Source organism: Micropterus salmoides, unplaced genomic scaffold (assembly GCF_014851395.1).
Source record: "Micropterus salmoides isolate LMB-PRFRI ecotype aquatic unplaced genomic scaffold, ASM1485139v1 Ms_hic_scaffold_12, whole genome shotgun sequence".
Lineage (NCBI taxonomy): Eukaryota > Metazoa > Chordata > Actinopteri > Centrarchiformes > Centrarchidae > Micropterus > Micropterus salmoides.
The window spans coordinates 24,053,125-24,080,519 of record NW_024040263.1 but is presented as its reverse complement, the minus strand read 5'-3'; the positions used below and the strand labels follow the sequence as shown (position 1 = coordinate 24,080,519).

The following is a 27,395-nucleotide window of genomic DNA, read 5'->3' as shown; positions in this document are numbered from 1 at the left end:
ATCCAAAACATTGAAAAAAATCGGGGAAAAATGATTAAAGCATGCCTTCGTTCTTCCTACCTGAGCAGATGAAGTGCAGCCGGTCCAACAGTGTGCGTATCCTCCAGCCTTCACCGTCTCTATCTCCCACTCTCAGCTGACACTTCCCCCCATCCGGGGGCATATTGTGCCGCAGAGTGATGGAGGCGGCGCCCTCGCCATCCAGACTGCTGTCGGTCACGTGCAGGGTAAAGATGTAGGATTCTCCGTGGCGCAAGACGCCCTGCCGCAACACCAGGTTCATGCCATCACTTCCTGTGGTGGTGGAGGAGGAGTCTAGGACCAGAGTCTTGTTCTGCAGCGTCATGGCACTCCAACGCTGAGAAACACACAGAGAAAGATTTTACTAAAAGCAAGATACATTTGGTGATTTCTTCAGAAATACAAAGGCACTAATAAATTTAATGAGCAGCAATTAGCCAGCCTAAAAGCCCTGATTAAAAGGTAGGGACTTTTATTTTTCTTTCTTAAATTGTTTTGATTTTTGCCTTATAGTGTTTGGTTTACTACAGACTAAACATTTGGAGCCAGCAGTGACCACGATATAGTTTTTGGTGAGTTTTTTTTTCCTGGATAACAGGTTATGCGGTAATTAAGTTGAGGATGCGAGGCACACAATGGAGAATAACAGCTTTAAAGAAATAGTTCAACATTTTGGAATATACAATCGCTTTCTTGCAGAGACTTGGATGGGAGGACTTATACCACTCTAACGTCTGTCTGTTCAGTGTGCAGCTAATTGCCTGGAAAGCTCATAAAACACCAGCACCCAACTCTCTGTAAAAGCCAAATATTTTACACTTTTTTTGATAGTGAGGCCTATGAGTACATTTCTTACTGTGCTGTGTCCATATTGTAATTTAAAGTCTCTCAGATCAGCAGACCAGTGTCTACTGGAGGTTCAGTATAAATCATAATCAGCACTGTATGAACTCCAGCTTTAAGTGAGCTCTTTTGTTGACGTTATTTCTGTTCATGTTTTTTTGTACTAAATGCTTTTATTGTGAAACGCTTTGTAACTTTTGTTTGGAAAAGTGCTACATAAATAAAGCTTTACTTACTTTGATCGCTTTCACACAGGCTTTACACAGCATGAAAGAGGTTGAAGCTGTGGATGGAAAATCAACTTCTTCCAGCTGTTTCTATCACAGCTGATGCTATTCTTTTCCTTTTCTGATTCCGTGTACGTGTGAGAACTACATGTAATCAGATATATGAAAAAAAACTACTAATTCAAAATTACCCTGTGTAGTGTGGAAACTGAAGTAATTATAAATAAGTGACCTAGGTTAGATTATAGCTGAGCACAGTCAGCTGGTATGTGCAATTGGAGGCCCGGTGACTCTTATCTTTCAAATTGTTTTCCTGCATTAGTAAGGACCAAACATATTCTCTCTGGCTCCACTTGTACAATGACCTCATCTTCACAGCCACACACTGTTGCCTGCATCCCAGGAAAAGTTTGAATAAAGGAGAGAGTTAGAGCAGGAGGCGGAGGGGGAATGAAAGGATCTGGAAATGTTGATTTCACTTGTAGTGACCTCATTCTGCAGTGAGATAGAGAGTTGGTTTTAGAGTGTGTGTGTGTGTGTGTGTGTTTACCCCACGATGAAAGCCCTGGCAGTTGGTGCAGGTTCCTCTGAGGTAGACATACGAGTTCTGGCTGACCTCATAGATGGACTGGGCCTTACAGGACACACACTCCAGATACACCATGGGAATATGGCCACTCTGGACAAGCACCTGTTTCTCACACACACACACACACACACACATGCTTTTTGTTGTTTAATCTTATATTTTATCTAACCAATCAGGGTCAATGTGTTTGTTCTAGCAGCCGCTTTTTGTTCCTGGTTGTTGAGCCACTTATTACTATTATGTATTACTATAATATTATTATTATTATCTATTTATTATTATTATATTATTATCTATATTAGTATGTATATATATATATTTAAATCTATATATATTTAAGGATGAAAATGTTGACTAAACCTCTGCATTATCAATAATTCATGCTTACTTTAACACAGCCAACGCCAAAACAAACACAACCGCTGCTTAAACTACATCTTACACTGTGATCCACCATCAACAGGTTTTTCAACACTGGTCCGTTTCTTCCTGATTGCTATGTGTCACAAATTACAGCGTGAGCCACTATTCTGACAGCAGAAGTGGACCTGGTAGTCAAAAGGGCAGTGAGTGAGTGACAAATCACTTCTAACATGCTCAACATGTTTGAGTAAGAAAAGACAGAGGAGGAACATAGCACTGTCCTCTGTTTAACATGATGTAACAGGGTTGTTTGAGGAAGTATACAACATAAGACTGCAGCCAGCATGAGATTTGGGCTCTCAATTGTATATTTAGTACTTATAAGGTGTATACTGTATATAAGAGACAGATAAATTGGCTGGGTTGGGTCGCCCAATAATTGATTATTGCAGATATATGTTGGCTGACAAGTAACAAGAAATTGCAGTACAGATATGTCAAACTAGGTCTGAGGTAATTTAGAAAGAGTGTCACCATTAAGTAGTTTGTCCACCAAAGACCACCAACTGTATTGGTTGGGGTAAACGTATGTAAGATAAGATTTCTAAAAGCAATTATAACAGAACAATCAAAATTTGTGTAGCAGAACAACATTTTTTTTCTTCTTGTCAATCCCATTTATCATCTTGCGGCCCATTTTAGGGGGTGCCGACCCCCGGGTTGGGAAACATCAACTTAAAGCATGCGTGTATTCATGTGTGTGGGAGAATGTGTGCACTTACAGTCTGTGTCGTGGACTCTGGCGCCATGCCGTCTTTGCTGATGGTCAGTCTGAAAGTGTACTCAACGCCGGCCTCCAGCTCGGAGCCGGAGATTCCCAGCACCGGATCACTACAGCCCAGGCCAAAGTTCAGGCTGGAGCAGTGCTCTGCACCCTGCACACAGGAAATGGGAGGGAGAAATTGGGTAACAATTTTAGCAGTTTTAAAAATAAAACATGAGAACAGGGTTGGTATATTACAGCAATACTAATATTCTGAGTAAAGGTAGGTAATATATTGATAGAAGTGGGAAATTAGATTGAATTTAGTTAGAGTAAAAATTAAATATATGTTCATTGTAATGTAGACATTAACACTAGAAAATTCCATTCAAGAGGTTTGACTTAAATTTATTTGTCAATTTTTGAGTCATCTTGCTTATAAAGTCCTGCATAACTTCATATATCTGCGATAACTTTCATTTTAAGATCCCACAAGAAATTTGGTGGGTTTTTTTGTGTTTTTGTGCCCCTAAACTATGGAATAACCTTCCTCATGACATTAGAATAGCAAACTTGCTTGGTAAATTTTTAAAAGAAATGTAAGACTTATGTATAATCTGACTATTAATTTAGGATGGTTCTATTTATTTAGTTAAGTAAGTAAATAAAATAAAGTAAATAAAGAATTCTGTTGTTTCTTCACAATAACCACAACACTACAGATTTTTCCTTCTTAAAATCTTCTTACTTGTACAGATCTTATGAAAATGAAAGTCAACATTGTGTAAGAGTGATTTTTTTTCTTTTTTTTAAACAACTCAGTCTTTTCCTACAATTCTATTTATATCCAAGGTCAGGACTGTGCAGGAAATTTGATAAACTCTTTTTACTCCTTTTCTCTATCGTTTCAGCTTCTGTGCAAAACTGTTATACTCCAGTTCACTGTCTTTCTTTCTCTTTATCTGCAGTGCTATACAGCTGTGAGTGTGTGCATGTTGTTTATTGTATGTGCAAGTGTGTAATTGTCAGGGTGGGGAGCAAAGCGCCAGCTGTGGAATGCTGAGTTTATCTCTAACAGTTACATAACCCTTTAGATGCCTGTCTGTTTAGATGTGCTGTACACACACACACACACACACACACACACACACACACACACACACACACACACACACTCCTGCAAGACACACCCATCCCATTGGGTCTTATATTGTGGTCTTTTGCTGCAAAGGCAGAATGTGTTCCCACCCAGCCAAGGAAGCCGTGAGCGTGAAAAACACTAGATGAATGTACGCTCACGCGCATGCACACGCAGAAACACACTCACAAACTGTCCTGAACTGAGTTCTCCTCTTCACATCAATGCTGCTAAGCCTCTCTGAAGGCAGCTACAGTACTCAGGACCAGATGACCATTATGTAATTTTTCCACAGTCTCCTTCGCAGAATGTCCATCAAACTTAAAATAAGTTGTGAATTCACCATTAAAAAAAAAGTACCCATAAAATGCTTGAGAGTAGAGTTTGGCTTGACAATTCAACACTCTTATTTTTATTAGACTCGAGCCAAATATTGAGAACATAGCGAGAGACAAAGAGAGAGAGAGAATCCTGTCTAACCACAGGAGCAAAAGCACATTGCTGTACTCTGATACTTGAAGACATTCATTTACCATTCACTATTCTACTAAATACACATTACATATGTTATATAAAAGGTGTAATGACCCCTCCTTTTTGCTACATATTACTATATTTAGATATCAACTTGTGGTTCAAATGTTGGCAACATCATTTTTACAAGTAGCTTTTCATTGACCTGACATAATTTTTATCTGTACTTCACCATCGCTGGAACAACAGAAATAAATCAAGAATAATTATTCTACTACTGACACTTTTTTAGTGACAAGTGAAAAGCAACAAAAACACAACCTGCCACAATTCTCACACTGCCTGCAAACCTCTAAAAAGAACATAACAATCGTGAGGGCTTTAATGTACACTCACCGGCCACTTTATTGTTTATTTATTTATTACAGGGACAGTGCATATTCATAAACATTTCTGTCAATATGCCAGAATTAGCCTAAAGGCTATTTTTCATCTGCAGTCCCTAGACAGATGTTAAGAGTCACCCTAAAAAAGATTACATAGTACATAGCACTAAAAAATTAAGATACATTTAGTAAAATATCAATTATATTAAAATATACAATCTAAACACATCAAAACAACAATCGGACAAACAATTATATTAGGTACACCTGTTCAATTGTTTGTTAATACAAATAGCTAATCAGCCAATCACATGGCAGTAACTCAATGCAATTAGGCATGTAGACGTGGCCAAGACAACTTGCTCAAACCGAGCATCAGAATAGGGAAGAAAGGGGATTTATTTATTTATTTACTGGGATTTTCACACACAGCCATCTCTAGGGTTTACAGAGAATGGTCCGAAAAAGAGAAAATATCTTCATTTAGCGGCAGTTGTGTGGATAAAATTGCCTTGTTGATGTCAGAGGTCAGAGGAGCATGGTCAGACTGGTTCAAGATGACAGAAAGACAACAGTAACTCAAATAACCACTCGTTTCAACGCACAACACGTCGAACCTTGAAGCAGATGGGCTACAGCAGCAGAAGACCACAGCGGGTGCCACTCCTGTCAGCTAAGAACAAGAAATGGACGCTACAATTTACACAGGCTCAACAAAACTGGACAACAGATGATTGGAAAAACGTTGGCTGGTCTGATGAGTCTCGATTTCAGCTGCAACATTCAGATGGTAGGGTCAGAATCTGGCGTAAACAACATGAACGCATGGATCCATCCTGCCTTGTATCAACGGTGGTGGTGTAATAGTGAGGGGGATATTCTCAGTTGGCACACTTTGGAGGCCCAAAGAGTGCCCATCTTCTGATGGCTGCTTCCAGCAGAAAAATGCACCATGCCACAAAGCTCAAATCATCTCAAACTGGTTTCTTGAACATGACAATAACTTCACTGTACTCCAAAGGCCTCCACAGTCACCAGATCTCAATCCAATAGAGCACCTTTGGGATGTGGTGGAACGGGAGATTCGTATCATGGATGTGCAGCTGACAAATCTGCAACAACTGCGTGATGTTATCATGTCAATATGGATGAAAGTCTCTGAGGAATGTTTCCAGCACCTTGTTGAAAGTATGCCACAAAGACTTAAGGCAGTTCTGAAGGCAAAAGGGGTCCAACCTGGTACAAGCAAGGTGTACCTAAGTGGACAGTGAGTGTGTATTCATGTACAGCGTAGTGTTATGTGAGCAGAAATATGTTGCAAAGTCTGAAAGTCGTTGCTTGTGTGAGCAACAGAATCTGTCAATTTAACCAGAAAAAGCTAATACAATTCTTTTCAGCTTTAATGCGTGTAAGCGACTTTTGTTTCATGCTTGCCTTTACCTTCGAAGTGCTTTGACATTCCCAGTGGTAATGGAGTAGTGACTGGCTGTCTGGGTCCATGTTGGGGTCGTAGGACTGCTCCGCACTGAGCTGCAGGTCCTGGGTCCTTGACCACACCCTGTAGGTACCCCCTTCTATGATGGGCATCAGCCTGACAAGAAAAAAGGGGTTTATAATTAACATAAAAAGATAAAGTAGTGCAAGAGCATAGGAAACTAAATTTGTCAATTAAATATGGTTACGTCTATTTATGTTGATAAATCCAAATTCTTTCACATTTGTTTCACGGATGTAGTGGTTTACACTGTCATTGGCATGAAATTGATTTTAGTTTCCTGATTTCTTCTACATTTTCTTGCAAAACGTGTGTTAGGGACATACTGAGAATAAGCATTAACACCAGAGAAGTGAGTTATGCTGTTGTTACTAGCATTAATTCAAAGTGACTATAATAGTTATAATAGTCAAATTTAATAAAGATTTTGGATGGACTTTTGTTTTACTTTCATGCTGCAGCAAACGGCATATCACTTTCAGAATTAATCAAATAGGTTAGATATTTAGAATAAATTAAAGGGGAAAAAGATGAACTCTACAGAGAGACTTGATTCTCCACTGACCTGGCAGCCATGACACTGAGCTGTAGACAGGCTGCCTTCCTTAGTGGCACACCTTTATATGACAGAGAAAACACCAAGGTGTAGTTCCCTGCTGCCAGAACCATCTTTGGCAATGACAGCTGCAGCCGCTGCACATCCACCTCCAAAGGCAGGCGAATTATTGGGACTGGCAAAGCCTGGGAGGGCTGAGTCACAACCCCAGAGGGAAGATGGTGGTCTTTGTCATTATCACAGTAGGGTGTTGAGAGTATCTGCCAAAGGTACTGAGCTCCGTAGCGTAGGCAGCCTTTCAGGTCTACCCTGGCCTCCACCAAAGTGGGCTGAGAGCGCCAGATGGCTAGGCGGGGTTGAACCACCTGCACTTCAGGCTCCTCACACTCTAAGACACTAATGTTTACCTCCACCTGGGCCAACACCCAGCTCACCAGGTTACTGCAGTTCACCTGGCAGGGAGACAAAACAAGCCGGTGAAATCACAAAACTAGGAAGATGTCAATGTTTTGTAAACAGAATCGGTCAAAGAAATTTAATATATATTTTACAGATCAACAAATAAATAATGGATCTATAGAGTACATGAAATAATGTAGTTCAAACATACTTGGACCAGGTAGTGCCCTGGGTGTCTGTACTCATAACCCACAGTTGTGATGTTGGTGTTAACTGGAGTAGAACCATCACCAAAGTCCCACAAGCACTCCACAGGGTTAGATTTGGTGTGACTGGGTGTGACAGAGGCCATCAGGGTCACTGTCTTATTGATGAAAGTGTCCCGAGGCTCTGCATACAGTTCAGCATACGTCAGCCGGTTCTGAACCAGGATGTACTTGGTGATGTTCTGACCATGCAGTGCGTTGAAGGCCCTCAGGTAAATGGTTAATAAACCTGCGACTCCTGGCGTGTAGGACACCTGGGGTTGATTGATTCAATGAGACACATCAACACTTGTGAAGCTGAACAGCTGCTATACTGTGATATGTACAGTATCTCACAAAAGTGAGTACACCCCTCATATTTTAGAAAATATTTGATTATATCTTTCCATGTGACAACACTGAATAAATGGCACTTTGCTACAATGTATGCCCAAGAGGGTTAAGGCAGTGCTGGAAAATAATTGTGGCCACACAAAATATTGACACTTTGGGCCCAATGTGGACATTTTCACTTAAGGGTGTACTCACTTTTTTAGACATTAATGGCTGTGTGATGTGTTATTTTGAGGGGAAAGCAATATTATATTGTTATATGAGCTGTACAAGTGTCATTTCTTCAGTGTTGTCACATTAGAAGATATAATTAAATATTTACAAAAATGTGAAGGTTGTACTCACTTTTGTGAGATACTGTATGTTATAATTATAAAGGCTGAACATTGAAGTGATCTGACCTCTTTGCCCATATGGGATGTCTGGTGAAGGTGGTCCACATCAAAAGTCCACAGAAAACTAACAGGTCTGCCCGTCAAGATGTTAGCCACAAATAATTTCTTTACACCTACAGAGATTGCTTTGCAGCTTTCCAGGATGGAAAGTCCACGAATCGGCTCCATCACCTCGATGTGTAAGTGCCGCCTCTTGGAATTCACCTGGATTGTCATATTGTAACACATAAAAATATTTGCACTGGATTACTTTGATTTACCTATCTTGCAGGCCTTGACATCAGCTAATGCCAGAAAGAGTCATGTAGAGATCATTACAATGTTGTGCTTAAAATCACTATGTATAAAATGTCAAATTATTCTTATGCTTTGGTAAAAAAAAAAAAAAAAAAAAAAAAAAAAAAGGTACAGTGCAGGTGCAGTATGTGTTGTTTCCCATTATCCTCACTGTCCTCAGGTCAGTTTTTTGGGTGGGGGTGGGGGTGTGGGGGGGGGTTAGGGCAGTAGTGCGGTTGTCAGTGGTAGTCTTTTTTAATACTTCCACCAGGACCACCAAAATGTTTGAATGAAAACACTTTGTATGTAAGCAGTGAGGTCATATCGTGGCCACCATTTTACAGATAACTTAATGGATGACAACAAAACATATCAACATTGCTCAAATATATTCTTGAGACAAGATTTATGTACTTCAGTTTTATACATGCTCTACTCCTGTCAAACTCTGCCAGTATGCAGAGAAGTTACTTACAGTATAAGGTTGGTACTGTGTGTGTCAAGAACAGTGTAACTGGATTTCAAGCATTGTCAGCAAATGTGTAAATGCACCCCATATATCAGACAGTTATAACAAACCTTAAGTGTTAACAATGTGCACATTGGCAAAAGGAGGAAATTATTTCTTCAATGGTAAATGCTACCACTTAATTGTTAAGATATATGTTATACTTCTGACATGGCTGTTATGACTTTAATGTTTGAATGTTATCTTATATATCATTATAGTGAAAACTGATCAGCCAAACCATCTATATGACATAATCTAATAATATTTTATCCATCTCCTTTGACTTTACCTGGTTGTGAGCTGTGAGATTCACCATGTACTTGTCAACCCTGCTGAATATGTGGATGTAGGTTTGGTTAGGTTGAGGGATAACAGTCGCATCTCCACTGATGCTGAGGATGAGACAAACGTCCGAGCCCGCTGCCATAGAAATGGTGAACTCCACCTTCTCACCGACTGCAACAATATTTTTACTTGCCCTCAGCTCCAACCCCTGAATCTTGTCCTGAACAAAAAACTCTCTGGAAACCACTTGCCCGCTGACATCGTTGGTGGCATTCAGAGTAACGATGGCTGTTTTTGGCTCCTGGAAAATCAAAGAAGTTTTTCTTCCCGTTTCTGTTCTTCCATTCAACAGCCATGTCCAAGTCACATCAGTTCCTGACAGTACCTCCCCCTGCAGCAAGACGTTGACGCCTGTTGCTACATAACTCTGCTCTGTCACATTGGTAGCTGTGAACCTTAGCCCAGAAATGACTTCCTGGACACTGACAACCTTTGACACAACCTCTGAGCTAACTTCATTGAAGACCTCCACGCTAACTTGTTTTAGGCCAGCACTGATGAAGGAGTGGGTCTTCCAGGGCTTGTCCCACTGCAGAGCTTCCCCATTCACAGACCAGCGGTATTGCAGGTCTGAACCTTCAGTAGTCAGTACTGTTAGGTTAGTTGGAGCATTGACTGCAACTGGGTTGTCGCTGGTCTGCAGCTGCACCCCTCCAGCTGGTTGCAGGAAGTGGATAGTTCTGTTGACGGACAGCTGGCCCAGGAGGTTGGCTGCCTGGAGAAAGATGTCACATGGGCCTGGTGTAGAGAAATTCACCTCCACTGTCTTCCCGCTTACGTTGAAGCTGGAGCTGACGGGGTCTAGCTCTCTGATGAGGTTCCAAGTAAATGTCATGTTGGTTCCTTCCTTTAATCCTGCTTGAAGGTGGAGAATACGGTTTGTAGCAAAGCAGCAACCTTCCAAACCCGTGCCTCTACCTGCCTCCTCCACTGCTAAAATCTGCAGCCCCTCTAGCTCACGTTGGACAAACAGGAAGATACTCGCTTGTGCCGTTCCTACGTCGTTCTCCGCGGTCACAATGATGTTAAAAGTGCCAACAGAGCGGAACGTGTAGAACATAGTGTGGGTCCCTAGGATTGGGGTGCAGCGGTCACACAAGATCCAAGAGTATCGGACACCATCTCCCGCCTCCATTTGGGCCTCAAAGTGGACTGAGGCATTGAGAGGGACATTTACCAAGCTGGCGTTGACTGTCAACCCACATATTGGTGAAAGCACAGCAACAGGTAAAGTAGTGTGATTCCTGCTAACTGTGTTGGCTGCTGTCAGTGTAATATTGTAGCTTCCCGAGGTGTTGTAGGTGTGGACGATATTCTGGCCTGTAAGCACATTTCCAACTCCAAAGTTCCAGACGTATGTGACATTGGAAGCCAAGGAAGATGTTGTGAAAGCATATGGGGCTCCATAGGTCAGGTTATTATACTTAGTGCCATTATGTTGAATAACAATTGGTCCTATGGGCATCAGAACCTCAATCACAACACTGGTGTTGCTGGTGGAGATGTTATTGAAGACAGTGACTGTCACCATGTAATGACCTGGGGTTTTATACTTTGTCACAATATTTCCAGAACCACGCATGAGCACAAGGTCTTCCTCTCTACCAAAGTCCCACTGATAGCTGTAGTTAAATTCAGGCTCAGCTCTGGCCTGGAACTGGATCTCCTCCCCGACAGCGTAGTGTGATTTCTCAAGTGTAATGGTGATGTTGGTTAAAGATGGCTGCACACACACCCAATTGAAGAAGTTGGCCTTGGTGGCTTTGTTTACCCCGCTGGAAAGAAGCAGAGAGAGGTGGTAGTTCCCACTTGTCCAGTAGGTGTGCGACACTCTGGGGTTGCCTCGGTGTGTCTCGTTGGGGCTTCCGTCCCCGAAGCTCCATTCATAAAGATGAGCCGATGCGTTACCAGACACCCAAGCCTGGAAGTTGACAGGGGTCCGTTCTTTGACACACCCGGATGGCTCCATTCTCACAACTTGGAAGACAAACACCTGCACTGTTAGGTTTTTCCAGCCAGAGCTTACAGCATTCGCGGCAGTCACATTCACTGTGTAGTTGCCATCTTTGATATAACTGTGTGACACATGAGGTTCAGATGGTGTGTAGATGGTCCCATCGCCCATGGAGAATGTCCATGTGATGTTGTTACCTGATGCAAGGCGTGCCCATACAGTCGTAGGACTGTGAAGCTCTGTAGGAGAGGAGCTTTCAGCAGTTAAATCTTCTATCTCCTCATATACAAATATCTCGGCACAAACCTCCGTAGAACTGATGGTGTTGTTAACAGATACACAGATATTAAAGACCCCACTCTGTGTATAGGCGTGTGCCACGCGGCGTCCTTGCAGCGGGGCAGTACCATCTCCAAAGTGCCAGTCATAGTGGATGCCATAGGGTGATGGCAGAGGGTGAGCCTCAAAATCGGCTGATTTGCCATTGAGGAGGAGTCGTGGCTCTGTTTGTATATCAACATGAGTGAGGATGCTGTAGACGCTCATGTTGATGCTATGACTGATGTTCTCATAACGATTGGACACTGACACCAGTGCTGTGTATATCCCTGTACAAAGAGGTGGAAGACAAAGAGAAGTTAGCCATTATCTACCTGCAATCTTAAAACATTTTAATTCATTAATTCAAACAATGATAAACTAAATTGGCTAATTGATAATGAGTACAGGGGGTTACCTGGCTGAGAGTAGATATAGGTGACATTGTTACTTAGGAGGACCTGATTGGGTGACTCAGGGCAGAGGAGGGAGGGGGGGTAGGGAGGCTTGTATTCAAACTCTTTATATCCACCGTCACCAAAAGACCATCTGCAGCGCAAGAAAGACAATGTAAAGCTATTAAAAGAGGACCTTAAGAGAAATACATGGAGCTTAGATGAATAGATGTACTGATAACTGTTGACACACACCCATACACACACACACACACACACACACACACACACACACAGCGTCACTAGCTGGAAAGTGGGAATCTTCTCTGACGAGGCAATAGAGGGTTTGGATGAGGAGAAGTGGAAACTCAGAGAGCCACTCTGGACCAAGAATGGTGAGAGTGGAGGAAAACTAAGTGAAAGAGAGCGCCACAGTTGGGAGGGTGGGAATGTGAAAGAGGGAGGGAGAGAAATGAGTAAAAGAGAAAGAGTGGAAGAAAAGGGGGAAGAAAAGTGCAGGGGAAACAGCCAAGCAAAAGGGAAAATTCTTGTCAGCAATCTGTTCTAACCACACGGTTATAAATCCAAGGCTCTGCATGGTATGACTGCTGCAGTGCTATTACGGCGCACAGGAAGAGAAAAACAGAGAAAAGAGCAAAGACAAAGACAAAGACAGACAGACAGATAGAGCAGAAGAAAGGAACAGTCACACAAACATATTCACTGTTTTCACTGTATTAGAAGAGAAAGAGAGATAAAAAGAGGCAGTGATCTGATTTTTGTTTGAAAACACAATATAGAAGATCTATCTATCTATCTATCTATCTATCCATCCACCTCCCCTCTGTTCATACCGGAAAGTGGCAGCCACAGACATGTCGACGAGCACAGAGGTGGTGAGAGTCTGAGTGGAGCCCTGAGGGACCACATCTGGCACACCCTTTACTGTGAGGTTGGCCATGGGCTGCAGCCGGTCCACAGTCACGTTGAAATGCTCTGTGAGGGTGCTGACATGGTTCATGGCTGTCACCTGGAAGAGATGGCACATAACTAGTTAGACAGTTGGTAGACAGCCGGTAAGAAGTTTTGTGTCACATCTAAGCTATGCTAGCTTTAACTGTGAAACAACAGAACGAGCTGCAATGACTTATCCTTTCAGTCATTTTAAAGCCAGAATGGTAAACATGTGCAACTGCCTTTAATATAAATATTTGCTGGTTTTATTAATTGTCTATTAGAACAAGTTGAATCTTTGGACAAGATCTCAAGTTGGACTCTGGGAAACCACATTTTTCACAGTTTCCTGACCATTTATAGACCAACAATTATTCCACAAAATAGTCGATCAATTCAGTCTAGTATGTGCAATAGATTTCTTTCTTTCGGATGGAATTAACAGAAATAATAATGTTAACATAATGAAATCTAAAATCTTTCAAAAATCTCCATGTTTTCAGATGCTGGCAGGTGTCCTGCTGTTATTTATTTTTCATATATTGATGCTGTTTGAGAAACTGTCTGACTTCTAATAATAAAGCTTCCAGCTAAACCTTACAGTCCTAACTTTAAACCAGAAAATAACAGTGGATGGTGAAGTAGCATACATTTACAGACATTTTGTCTGTGTTTGTGGATGCATCATTAAAAATCTGGATATCAAAAACAAACCTGTCACATATGAATGTAATTAAAACAATGAATATCCTGGCACTGATGTTAACAGACAGGACAGTTCAGCAGTTTCACAACAGTTTGACTCATATTGGATTTAAACAGAAACTCACTGTGAGCTTGTAGATGGCAGCATGCTGGTAGATGACATTGAGGACAGTGTTGTAATAGGTGAAGTAGGGCTTGTCATCCACTGTCCATTTAAATGTGGGATTAGAACCTTCAAGCACTGAAGATGTGTAGCTCTAAAACACACACAAACATATATACATATATGTGAAGTGACATCATAAAAAGGTACAGTGCAATGTGCATAATACCAATATCAAATAGGAACTTAATACCACTGAAGTAAACACATAAGCACAAAACACACACTCACCACGACTGACTCCATCAGAACTCTGTGTGCAGGGTGCGGCTGCACCACCAGTCCTCTGAGTGGCTCTTCCAGTTGGACGACCACAGACAGGCTGGCCTCCGTCACACTATTGTGGGCCTCCAGCTCCACCTGCACTGGGCTCCTTCGCTCCTCCATCCCCAGGCTCAGATCCAGCACTGCATACAGGCTTGGCTCTGCAACCTCGATCCTGGACCCTGAGCTTGGCCCGGGCTGACAGAGCACTGGGCGGGAAGAAAACTCTGGGGGACAGTGGCTCTGAAATGTCACAGTGCAATTACTGCCCCGCCGAGAGGCATTTGTCGAGTAGCGAGACTGGACACTGAGCAGCAGCCGGGTGTCGTTGGGTTGCATGTAGAGGGTGCCATTCCGGGTAGGGGGGTGGAGGATCGTCAAGCCCAGAGGAGGCACCACCCGCAACGGGCACGATGCTGAGGCCCGGTATGATGGCTCAGCTGAAGTTACCTGAAATTTATCATATTCAGTTTAGTCTCAATTAATTTGTTAGGACAAAATAATATTACCAATATAGGATGAAAAGCAGGTATAGACATCACTTACACAGCTTAATGGTGATTTTTTAGTTTGTATTACACACACACACACACACACACACACACACACACACACACACTGCTAGAATCAATCCTAGTTGAAAATCAAACCTGAATCTGACTCAGGAACATTGGAAAAAAATGCAAAAATATTGGTTAATTAAAAAACTTTTTTTTTTCCTATTTATTCCTCCATATAGTAAGATTGTCAGATGCATGCTGGGATATGACACTGATGTCTTACCAGCAGGCTGTAGAGTCCGGGCTGGGGTAGACCAGCAGACAGCTGTGCTCCCTGCAGCTGAGTCTCACTGTGGCCCACATAGAGCACTCTGACGGGGCAAACTACTTCCTCCAGCCAACCTCCCTCGCCATCCTCCACCAGGGCCTTCACGTCAAGCTCTGGGTCTGGCAGAGGGTCAGCATTGTGGTGAGCGGAGGAGTCTGTTGACTGTCTGGTGTTGTTGGTCCAGAACCACTCTGATTGGTTGAGGGCTAAAACAGGTTGTCGCCACAGTGAGTGTGGGGAGGATTGGCAGTGGAGAAGGGAGGCAGGGCCGGCATCATGTTGCAGGGCGATGACATCACCACGGGAGACCAGGAGATCCTCCAATTGTTCTTGTACCTGGGAGAAACAGGGATGAGGAGAGTGCCTCTTTTATTGCGGTGAAATGGCAGGTCTTGTGCAACAGCTGTAATCCCTTAACTGTCCAAACAACCTCAAATTAAAGCTGGCAGTCATGAACTATTTGTTCTGGGTTTACAGCATTTCATATCAAAAGCTTTAGCACTGAAAACTCTCTCCCTGACTAAATAAGTTTGGAGGTAAAAGTAAATCCTCTCACCAGTATGTGTGCAGCTTGTCCTGCTGACAGAGTGAAGACCACCTCTTTCTGAAGGGTGTATCGGGGCCTCAGCACCCCAGGGGGCAGGCGGTGAGCCTGGGTGCAGTTAGGACAGGAAGATGGTTGGCAGGGACTAGACAAGGGCAGGCAACTGCGCTGGAAGGGACACCACTGCTCTAGTCGGGGGCAAGAGGGTGGATCACTGCTCCTGGTGTCATTAGGCACACAAACAGCCACCGGAGAACACGCGGGACCTCCACAACCTGACACACAAGATGTATCTTGTTTGAATCATTTATTTTTAATTGAATTTTGGACATCTTACAAAAGTATTCTTTCTCTCTTATTCCATTTAACGGAGCTAATTTCAATTCTACCTCCTTAAATGGAAAATGGACTGCATTTATATAGCGCTTTAAAGCAAATGCCAACATTCACCCATTCACATACACATTCATAAACTGATGGCAGTAGTTGCCATGTAAGGTACCAGCCTGCTCATCAAGAGGCAGCTAGGGGTTCAATGTCTTGCTCAAGGGCCCTTCGACACTCCCTGAAGTCGACTAGACAACTGCCCCTTCTTATTTAATACATACCTAACTATTTCATATACTATTGGGTAGTTCTATAACTTATATACACTCACCTAAAGGATTATTAGGAACACCATAATAATACTGTGTTTGACCCCCTTTTGCCTTCAGAACTACCTTAATTCTACGTGGCATTGATTCAACAAGGTGCTGAAAGCATTCTTTAGAAATGTTGTCCCATATTGATAGGATAGCATCTTGCAGTTGATGGAGATTTGTGGGATGCACATCGAGGGCATGAAGCTCCCGTTCCACCACATCCCAAAGATGCTCTATTGGGTTGAGATCTGGTGACTGGGGGGGCCATTTTAGTACAGTGCACTCATTGTCATGTTCAAGAAACCAATTTGAAATTAAAGCTGCAAGCAGCGTTGGGCGGGCCCTCGCACTTGTAGCGCGTCCGGGTGTGAGCCGGCCGCGTTGCACATTCTGGAGCTCTGCCAGTGCGGCTGTGAATTTGCTACGCGGTTCCGATGCCGCATGAAGGTGTTATATGTCACTTCCTGTGTCCCCTATGTGGAGCTACATAGCAATTGCCGCTATTAATATAAATCGGTATTGGTGTGTCGATGTCTGCGGGGTGGGAGAGTTATCAAGCACGTAAAGTTTGGTTCAGATGTGAGCATGTACACTGAAGTTACAACAACTTCCTGTGTCATGGCGAAGAGTTGATCTTTGACGTCACGCCACGGACACGCCCATTGACGAAAACTCGCAAATAGCACAACTTTTCATCTTCAATGCCTTTAGAAGGCACAGCAGAAATTTGAAGTCGGTCAGACTAAATCCCTAGGAGGATTTCTGTCCACAAATACTGTACAGCATGTAGTCTAATGAACAAGACTTATGTTATAGCTGACTTGGGCAGTGAAATGTTAAATTTTTTTAATTCATGTGGTCATAGTTGTCCACAACTCAAATCATAATTTAAGAAGAAATGTTTTATACCACCTCAAGAAGGCTTCCTATCAGAAAGGTAGGAAGGTATTTCAAATGTACAACTGCAGTACTTAAATCTAAATAAAGTAATTTCCCTGACATTTTTGTTCTGCTCCTTTAAAACTGAATTTACCATACAGAATTGAATACGAGTGCGCTCCAGATTTAGCTGCAGCCAGCTGACCGTGTGCTTCTCCCTATACCGCAGTTCTGTGTCCATGCATGCAGCAAACTGAAAGCACTGTCTGTTGGAGCGTCTACATGAAAAGAGAAGGAAAACATGGCTGGTAGTGTCTTCAGAGTTGTTAAACACCTCAGCGCACTGAAGGAAGCCATCTGACTGTGTGAGGGGCAAGATCGTTGATGTCTGCAGGCAGAGTAGGCCTAGAGCTCTCCTGTCTGACTGGTCCACCAATAGCAGAGAAGATGACCCCTTGAGACACAGCCCCTCCTCATTTGCATAATGAGGCAGAAATGCATACAGAAATTTAAAAAGGACAGGCAGAAATAAATACCATGGGTGAAAATAAATAAGGTAAAAAAATACAAAGGAAGAATAAAACAGACAAAAATATTAAAACACACACTTAAATAAATACATTTACAAAATTAGTAATAAATAAAGTTGAAGATTATAATGGAGAATAAATAAATAAGGTAATTATAACAAAGGTGAATAAGTAAAGGCACTAATTAAAATATATACATTTATGTCTCCTTGTATAATTTAATTACTACCTACATTTATTTATTTACTTTATTTTTTTGTGTATTTAATTGGATGCTTATTTATTTATTGAGCATTTATTTATTTCTATATTTATTTCTGACTGTGTCAGGATCGGTCCTCCATAGCGGGGTGGGAGAGTTATCAAGCACGTAAAGTTTGGTTCAGATGTGAGCATGTACACTGAAGTTACAACAACTTCCTGTGTCATGGCGAAGAGTTGATCTTTGACGCCACGCCACGGACACGCCCATTGACGAAAACTTGCAAATACCACAACTTTTCATCTTCAATGCCTTTAGAAGGCACAACAGAAATTTTAAGTCGTTTGTGCGTCTGGACAAGATACACGTACCACAGAAAATTTGTATACGTAGGTGAAACGTGCGGCGGGGGCTGCTTCGATAAAAGTCACTTCCTGTTGCCAGCAGGTGGCGCTATGACTGTGGGTGAATGTCGGCATGTACATGTGTTCAGGGCGGGACTCTCATCCTACATGTACAGTTTGGTCTAGATGTGAGCATGTACACTGAAGTTACAACAACTTCCTGTGTCATGGCGAATCATCGACGCCACAGACACGCCCATTGACGAAAACTCGCAAATAGCACAACTTTTCATCATCAATGCCTTTACAGCAGAAATTTGACGTCGATCCAACTAAATCCCTAGGAGGAGTTCGTTAAAGTACGAAGTGTGTAAATCATCCAAAAATGGCCGTTGAACGTGAACGAGGGGATAATCTTTTCCAATTTTCTAGGTGGCGCTAGCGAGTCATTTTGCCACGCCCATGCGCGAAACCCATAAAATACAAAATTTTTCACCAGTTCTGACATGTTTGCAAAGTTTGGTGAGTTTTCAAGTATGTTTAGGCCCCGACAATGGAGCTTACTTTGCAGAAAAAAATAAAAACAAAATCTTAGCTAATTCAATAGGGACCTCGCACAGTCGTGCTCGGGCCCTAATGATTCAAACTTTGTGACATGGTGCATTATCCTGCTGGAAGTAGCCATCAGAGGATGGGTACATGGTGGCCATAAAGGGATGGACATGGTCAGAAACAACGCTCAGGTAGACCGTGGCATTTAAACGATGCCCAATTGGCACTAAGGGGCCTAAAGTGTGCCAAGAAAACATCCCCCACACCATTACACCACCACCACCAGCCTGCACAGTGGTAACAAGGCATGATGGATCCATGTTCTCATTCTGTTTACGCCAAATTCTGACTCTACCATCTGAATGTCTCAACAGAAATCGAGACTCATCAGACCAGGCAACATTTTTCCTGTCTTCAACTGTCCAATTTTGGTGAGCTCTTCCGAATTGTAGCCTCTTTTTCCTATTTGTAGTGGAGATGAGTGGTACCCAGTGGGGTCTTCTGCTGTTGTAGCCCATCCGCCTCAAGGTTGTGCGTGTTGTGGCTTCACAAATGCTTTGCTGCATACCTCGGTTGTAACGAGTGGTTATTTCAGTCAAAGTTGCTCTTCTATCAGCTTGAATCAGTCGGCCCATTCTCCTCTGACCTCTAGCATCAACAAGGCATTTTTGCCCACAGGACTGCCGCATACTGGATGTTTTTCCCTTTTCACACCATTCTTTGTAAACCCTAGAAATGGTTGTGCGTGAAAATCCCAGTAACTGAGCAGATTGTGAAATACTCAGACCGGCCCGTCTGGCACCAACAACCATGCCACGCTCAAAATTGCTTAAATCACCTTTCTTTCCCATTCTGACATTCAGTTTTGAGTTCAGGAGATTGTCTTGACCAGGACCTCACCCCTAAATGCATTGAAGCAACTGCCATGTGATTGGTTGATTAGATAATTGCATTAATGAGAAATTGAACAGGTGTTCCTAATAATCCTTTAGGTGAGTGTACAAGCCAACCATGTTTTGTAGGCATATCTAAAAAGTAACTATAACTATCAAATAAATGTAGTGGAGTAGAAGTCTGTAGTCTATTCATATATTATTGTTAATTATTGTTTCTGTTTAATAACAAACACTATATATCGATGCAAAGAAGACAAATTGAGCGTTTTCATAAAAAAAACCCAGAGAAATGCTGATTTTGTGAGAACTGATTTGTAACTGTGGTGTTGCCTGATTTCTCTTGACATCTAACAAGCATAATGGAGCAAACCTGCAGATAAAAGCAATGAATTACTGGATCAAAGAGATAAAATCACCCAAGAAAGTATCTTTAAAAAACAAGCCGAATAGTGTGCACTGGAATATGAATGTAAAAGATGTGTGTGAATGCGCGTGTATTTGTAGTGGGAACATAATTAGTTTGATGGTCTGATATCCATCTTCCAGTCGGGTAGAGCAAACTGGCTTTCTCTGTAATTAATAATCCAGTTGTATTATCTCAGTATCTCCACTGTCTCCTCCCCTGTGGCTGCATTCACAAATTCAAAATGAAAATTTCACCTAAAACGTGATCTCATGTCTTCAAGAAGCCGCTCGCCTCTCTGTGGATTTCTGTCTGTCTTTGATTTCTGTGTCTTGCAGTTACGTGTCATGTGTTTGGACAAGGACAGGAAGCGCTCAAAAGGGAGGTGACCACTGGTCTTGTTTCCTTCCTCTCTTGGGTTACCCTACTTTCTGTTTTCATTGAAATATTCCTTTCATGTTCACCTACCTAACAATTTTAGACAAGGCTGTGTGTGTGTGTGTGTGTGTGTGTGTGTGTGTGTGTGTGTGTGTGGAGGTTGTTGTGTAACTGGAGGTGTGGGTGCAGGTGGCTTATAGGGTTTTTAACACCTGCTGAAACCAGGAATGTGCAGATGGTTTCATGTGTCAAGTGTGAGTGTTTTTCTGTGTTTTACTCACTGGGCAGCAGCAGGTGCAGGCCGGGATGATGGCAGTGAGGTCTGTACGTCTGGAATCGAACGTGGATTTGTGAACTGAGGTCCTGAGTGACGAACTCTAGGGAGGACAGACGACCTGGCTGAACAAAGCTCATAGCCGGGAACAACAGCACCTGAGTGAAAAAAAAGGGACATTTCACATGTTTAGAAAAACACTTTGCTGAATAAAGGTTTAAGGAGAACAATACGGTGATTAAATAAACAACATGAGACTCCTCCTCACTTCTATGCCACCGCTGGGAGGTTGTGGAGTGGAGGACGGAGCGGATGGGGCGCGGTGCAAATGTTTATGGGAGGGAAACACAGCCAGGCCCACCATGTAGAGGCCAGCATCTGGAACACGCACTGTAGAGGCACAAACAGAATGAATTCAATCTGACAAAAGACGAGAGAAGGATTTAAAAAGAGCTGAGAGGTAGTGAAGGCAATTTATAAGAAATGATGGACAACTGCAGTCCACACTGTTACACATTTCTTTGAGAAAGAGAGAAGAAGGTGAGAGAGAGAACAAATCTCTGAGATTAGGAAGAACACTTCAGTACACGATGTATCAGCTCACTGCACACTGCACACTGACACAGAGACAGAGTCAAAGACAGACTGGACCACAGAAACACAATTAGACAGGTAGACACACACACACAAGCTGCGGACTGCCACAAATATACACTAAATTTCACAGGTTACACTGGATTTCTGTTCAGTTTTGAAGGCAGTTGTAGATTCTGCTGGTTTCTCGGTAAAACCGTTTGCTGCTGAGGAATTACGTCTGCGTGTTACATCATGTGATAGACTGACATGTACGCCTTGAAGTTTATTGTTCTGTTTCATGATAATAACTTAATCAGAATGTCAGAGAAGCTTCGTACTGACTCAGAAATGAGTACAATATAAATTTAACACCTCCAGGCGCCATCTGGTTGAGCATGTGCACATTATAAGTAGATGGCATGTTATCATCCAACAACAATTATTTGGGGTTAAAGCCAGTCAAACGGCCCATTTCTTAACATGTTTTTAACCTCAACTCAACTTATGTTGGTCACTTAATATCTAGATATGGTCAACACTTTGCACTTTGGGTGTGGACAAAATGGCAGCAATCAAATGTGCTCCATTTGTAATCAGATATCCACTTTCCACATATGAATATTATAAAACACTTTATGGAGTCTGCTTATTTTCTACAGCTTTGAGGTCCATGTTCATTTTAATAAATGTAATATTTTATTCCTTTACAAACACTGTATTCACAGACAGAAATTATGACAAATGGGAATACCTGAATTATGTATGTGGGGAACAACAATAACATTTATCATGTAAAATTGTTTCTATTCTTCCCTGTTCACCTAGTCCGAAAACGTGAACCTATTCCCAAACAGAAACATGTCCTCATCAACAATAAAGGGTATGCGCATGACGTCACAGAACGCAGTTACGCTCACTGAGTGGCAATCTTTGGCTGGCTCCCTGAAGCACCAGGGATTTGTGGAAATTTAATTTACACTGAATATGTGCCTCTAATTTATTTTTCTTCTTCTGTTTATAGGTTTCTAGGCATTTGAACTGCTCCATTTTTGTGTGCATGTGTCAGTGTGTCTGTGTGAATCTTTGAAGCTTACCTTGGGGGCTGTATTGGCAGACAAAGGCCCGCTTGGCATTGCATAGGTGTGAACTGGTCTGACAGCGCTGATCAAGGGACACGCACACGTTTCCGCGGGAGATCGGGGAGCGATGTGCCAGGCCCGCCTCTCCCTCCTGTGCCTCTGAGCCGTTCACCCAGCGCAGCCTGCCTGGAGAGTCGACATCACTCAAACCCAGCCACACGCCTCGTTCCCTGGGCCAGGAACAGACAGGTAAGACACAGATCAACAAAGTGGCTGCTTCACATTTAGCTACGTGGCTGCTGACAGCTGGAATATTGTCTCCATCACTTGAAATGTACACAGAAAGACACATATAAACATACCAAATCTAAGACAGGATTTCAAAGAAAACACATGCAGGGTGAATGAATTGTTAATTTTTTTCCCCAAATGTGACATTGCCATCAGGCAGAAACATACCACACAATCCTCCTTACATCCAGACTTGAATCAATGTGTGTCTCAGTATGTGACAAAGTCTGAGCAGTACATGCCAGCTTCCCTTCAGCAATCAATGATTGATGTCACAAAGGGGATGTCGGTTATTTCGTATGTCGCTTTGATTACAACAGATAAATTGGATTTTCACTCTATTAGTCCACTAATGGACTGCACATTTCCCCCCCGGCTTCAATTTTTATTTCTGTCATGTTAACTGAAAACAAAATGGTCTCTCCTCCTAAAGAAAAGCCAGTGGATGACTCACTACAATCTAGTCAGACTCTACTGGCTGACTACATACATCTGCGAAAAACAACATCTGAAAGAGCGGACAGGGGTTAAAAAATACAAGCAGAGAGGGAACAAGGAAGGGTCTTTGTGGCAAAAAACAAGGACTGATTAAAAAAAAGGGCTCCTTATATAAGCGAGGGGGTGGAGGAACACATGAGCAGAGTAGGAGAGAGGGGATAAGCTCCGTCTGCAGCAGGTTTTTTCTTCTCTCATCCACTTCAATCTACGAGGACACGGCTTCACCCTCATATTACACACACACACACACACACACACACACACACCATGAACTGTGGACTCCGCCTCCCAGGGTGTTAAAGTTACAGTGCAGCTGTGCTTTTACAGATGGGTTTTTTGCGACCCTCTCTGATATAAACACCAAACACTGGTGGCCTTCAGACCAGCACAAGGCCAGAAATGTGTTCATTCAAAGCTTTGATGTCCATATACTGTGCATCACTTGGACACATAGAGTACAGCATTACTATTTTTGTGGAGCGAGACTGGCCAAATCTAAGGTCATGATCTCTTTACATCATATACACTATAATTCATTATTTTTAAGCAAACTGAATGAAAAACAAAAAATTAATGAATAGATGACAAAAGTCAAATGAGTTAAGTTTTAAGGCATGAAGTTCATAAACACTAAAAAATGAATTTCAAAAAGTACTGCCCTTGAAAACATCCCCATGACTGAACAACACGTGCACACACATCCAGACACAAAGTCACATTCCAAGAAAAGGCCACTTTTCGTACCCCAATCTGAACCATGTACTGCATTATAGTACAAAAACGTATACTGAAATTCTTTTTCTGTCTCGGTTTAAGAAGTGTTGACAAGTTAAGAAAAAACTGAGAATATATAATTATACATTTTATACCATTGCAAAAAAGAGAAGAGAAGAGAAACCCCCATTTCTGCAGCCATATATAGACAGAAACACTCACTGTGTGACTTTGGGAGCCAGCAGGTTACGCAGCGTGTCACTCCTGACTATTGCCAGATCCCCGCCACGGTCTAAACACTGTTGTCGAGCATCTGTCCAGCTCAGCTCCCCTGGAACGATCTGGAAACAGTGTGAGGACTCGGTGTAGTACACTCCATCCCTTGGACAGTGAGGGGAGGCTGGCAGAGGACAGAAGCATCCACATGATTTCCCAGATTGTTTGAAGTCACACTTCATGGAAATTATTTTATTGCTAAAAAGATGATCTTCAAAAGATTAGACTTCTAGATGAAAAAAGTATTTTTAAAAGTCAGAATGTATGAAGAGCATCTATACTGTATAATCAATATTTTTATCCAAAGGATCAAATATATACTGTGGCTCATAGTGAACCCACACAGAATTATCTCTGCAGTTCTTCCCAGTTCTGAGGAGCGTTTCAGCTTGTTTCTGTGTTTTGGTTTTCCAGCCCACAACATTGCTGTTCTGGTTGACTCTCATTGCTATCAGAGTTTTTTTCCGGCAGCAGCAGACAGAAGTTTTTTTTAATCACAAAACCTCTAAAAACCCACAGAACATTACCTGCACAGAACTAAATGGCAGAAAGACAAAGTTAGTAACTAGCCAGTGAACACACTGTAGTGGAGCATTTAGTAGAAATCCCTCCATCACCAGTCTATAGACCATCGATCAGATGACTCATAAGCGTCATAAGCTACTCAGAGCTTGTGTGTTTGTGTATGTTACCTTTGGCAACTTGGACGCCATCCTTTGTGATCGACCAGTCTACATTCACATCAACAGCGCCCCAGCTGACAAGCGTGACCTCTAGGCTCTTATTGGCCACTGCAAGAGAGGGACAGTGCAGCTCCAGTCTGGGAGGAAGTGTCACGTCCACTTCTCCGTGTGCAGAGACCTGAACATGCGCAAATTATTATTATTATTATTATGTTTAAAAAAATGAAAAGAAAAATGCTTTTCTTTGATCATACTGTATACAAAAATTTTTTATTATATATTTCTCCCTCACCTCCTTGTTTCCAGCCCAGGCCAACAAACTGACCGCATAATGTCCTGGAAGTCCATATTTGTGAGGTGCTGTGGTGAGCCCTCTTCCTGTAGTGTTGACCCGAGATGAAACGTCACCAAAGTCCCAGGACAGTGTCACCGGAGTGACAGAGGAGGAGGCGGAGAAACTAATGCTGTCGTGAACGCTTTGCAGAGGGAGAGGCTTCAGTGAGACCGAGAAGTCCACCACAAACACATCCTGAGCCAGAGTCCACCCACACTCCTGTGTATGGAAGGAACCATGTGAGGAAGAGGAGGTTTCTGTGTTAATATGCACAAGTATTTATAAGCAAAATAAATATTTCCTTACTGTTAATTTGTAAGATGTTTTTGTGGTTTTACTATTATTCTTATGGTTTTAAATAAAAACTTTGGTTTTAATGAGACTTTTGAACTGCTCTGATTTAAAATAAACATATCTTGGTTTTCAATTTGTGTTTTGGATAACTTCTCCTGAGTCGCTCTGTACAGCAGTGGTGTTGGAAACTGAAACTGAATCTGAGGAAAGTCATTCAAGCCACAGAAAGGAAGTTGTTGGGAGGTTATAGGAAGGTTTAGAGGAAATCCTGAATGTTGTGTTTACAAGAGAAGAAACAAAGCAAGAGAAGGAAGCTACACTTATGGAGGTCTCCATTAAAAGCCACACTTGACATCTGAAGATCTTACAGTGCAATAATTTCTATCTGGGACCACTGGGTGCTATATACCTTCATAACATGGGGCTTTGTACAGGCAGCAGAGCACTGAGATTCGCTGATGAAATTCGGCCTTGAGTTTGTGCTGCAGAGACACTCGTGCCTCGCCCCCAAACCCCCGTAGGGGTGTGATGCAGCAAAACACACACTGTTACACTGTTCACGCGTGAAGTTTCCGGGTGTAGAGGAGGAGAAGATAACTAGCTCGCTCCGTCCCCCTCCTCCACTGCTGCTGTCCTCAAGACAAGCTGCATAGTTCAGACCTGTAGTGGAAGGAAACACAGTCATTACATTACATCAGATACATTTTGATCAATTTTTAGTATCAGACTCTGTCCAAACAAGCAAAAGAGATCCAAACAGGTCAACTAATGAGCAGTTTATTCCGCTAATCTGAATCTGTCCCCACATTGACTGGATAATACAGTAACATTCATCAACATTTGTCCTTTGATTTGAGTTTAAAACACCCAAAACAGCTGCTAAGAAGTTCACCTTTGTTACCTTGTACCTTTTTGGTAGCTTGTGTAATTATCTTAATTTAGTAAAGCAGATTAATGCATTTTTTTTAGATTTGTAATTTTTCTGACATGTGTCAAGAATTAGTTTGTATTTGTTTCATACCACAGGTGAGCAGGCTGACGTTGAGCAGGGGTTGGTGGCGGAGCTCAGGAGGATGCTTGCAGAGCATGGCGTCCGGGCGTCGAACTCGCACCCCTTTCTCCTGGAGCCAGCTGACCAGCCGGAACAGCTTACAGTCACACTCGAAGGGGTTACTGCTCAGATCACTGGAGGAGAGGAAGACAGGGATGAAGTGATTGGATCAGTAATGGTGAAACATGACAACAATCACAGTGATTGGAACGGAGGTTAACCTCCATTAAATTTACTTGGACTAAGATTAATGTCACATTTTGTCACTTTGTTAGCAAATAACAGTGAAACAACATTAAATGGGCTTCTCTTAATGTGTTTAAAAACACTCAAATATTTTTTATTTAAACATAAAAAGTTATACATTTCAGCTTTTGCATTAAAATATTGCTCCAACATTTTAGTAAACGCACTTGTTTGCTGACTTAAGTTAGATGAGAAAAATAATATCAGTTAAATAACCGTTAACAGTTAACTCCTAAATAACAGCTAACTCCTGCCAAAAGTTGGACAATAGTTACACATTCCAAAAATAAAACTTTCCTTTTAGACGGTGTATCTCGTTAGCTAATGCACTAGCCAAAAGTATGAAAAGCCTCGATTTACCAAAACTAAGGATTTCTAGAGTAGTTGGAAAGAGCAGGCAGAGCTTGGATTTTTTGCCCTTGCTTACAAAACGTCAGTTTTTCATTGCAGGTACAGAATACATGGAGCAAGAGATGGAAGGAGAAAAGAAAGCAATGACACAAATAAAATATTATGTGACATGTGTCCCTCTGTCTATTGCTGACTAGTCCGCTGAGCGTCACTCAATTACAGACTCTGCACAAGACGAAAACGTTTCTCATCTTATGACCTGGTGAGGAATAATTACTACTCACTACCTCCCACTCTAGTCTGAAATAGAACTTCATTCATCTTGTGTGTAGGCGACGTTAACTGGAAACATTCAGCTTATTTAAGCAAGTGTGATCAGATTCTTCTATACAATA

The 27,395-nt window shown here is 42.2% G+C and overlaps 1 protein-coding gene across 3 annotated transcripts in view; it reads right to left on the bottom strand.

Annotated features, from left to right (window-relative positions):
- The window catches only part of pkd1a (polycystic kidney disease 1a), a 71,240-nt gene that overhangs the window by 24,298 nt on the left and 19,547 nt on the right, over positions 1 to 27,395 (bottom strand). For all 3 annotated transcript variants that reach the window (XM_038714056.1, XM_038714055.1, XM_038714057.1), the window contains exons 5-26: positions 26,374 to 26,537; positions 25,762 to 26,012; positions 25,017 to 25,277; positions 24,734 to 24,902; positions 23,988 to 24,165; positions 22,278 to 22,492; positions 20,876 to 20,997; positions 20,615 to 20,765; positions 15,518 to 15,780; positions 14,917 to 15,297; positions 14,101 to 14,583; positions 13,832 to 13,963; positions 12,902 to 13,077; positions 12,071 to 12,201; positions 9,325 to 11,942; positions 8,255 to 8,452; positions 7,466 to 7,774; positions 6,865 to 7,307; positions 6,245 to 6,395; positions 2,826 to 2,978; positions 1,642 to 1,782; positions 61 to 358 (exon numbers count right to left, since the gene is read on the bottom strand). In XM_038714056.1, coding sequence (XP_038569984.1) covers positions 61 to 358; positions 1,642 to 1,782; positions 2,826 to 2,978; positions 6,245 to 6,395; positions 6,865 to 7,307; positions 7,466 to 7,774; positions 8,255 to 8,452; positions 9,325 to 11,942; positions 12,071 to 12,201; positions 12,902 to 13,077; positions 13,832 to 13,963; positions 14,101 to 14,583; positions 14,917 to 15,297; positions 15,518 to 15,780; positions 20,615 to 20,765; positions 20,876 to 20,997; positions 22,278 to 22,492; positions 23,988 to 24,165; positions 24,734 to 24,902; positions 25,017 to 25,277; positions 25,762 to 26,012; positions 26,374 to 26,537 — 7,388 coding nt within the window. The remainder of the gene's footprint in view (positions 1 to 60; positions 359 to 1,641; positions 1,783 to 2,825; positions 2,979 to 6,244; positions 6,396 to 6,864; positions 7,308 to 7,465; positions 7,775 to 8,254; positions 8,453 to 9,324; positions 11,943 to 12,070; positions 12,202 to 12,901; positions 13,078 to 13,831; positions 13,964 to 14,100; positions 14,584 to 14,916; positions 15,298 to 15,517; positions 15,781 to 20,614; positions 20,766 to 20,875; positions 20,998 to 22,277; positions 22,493 to 23,987; positions 24,166 to 24,733; positions 24,903 to 25,016; positions 25,278 to 25,761; positions 26,013 to 26,373; positions 26,538 to 27,395) is intronic.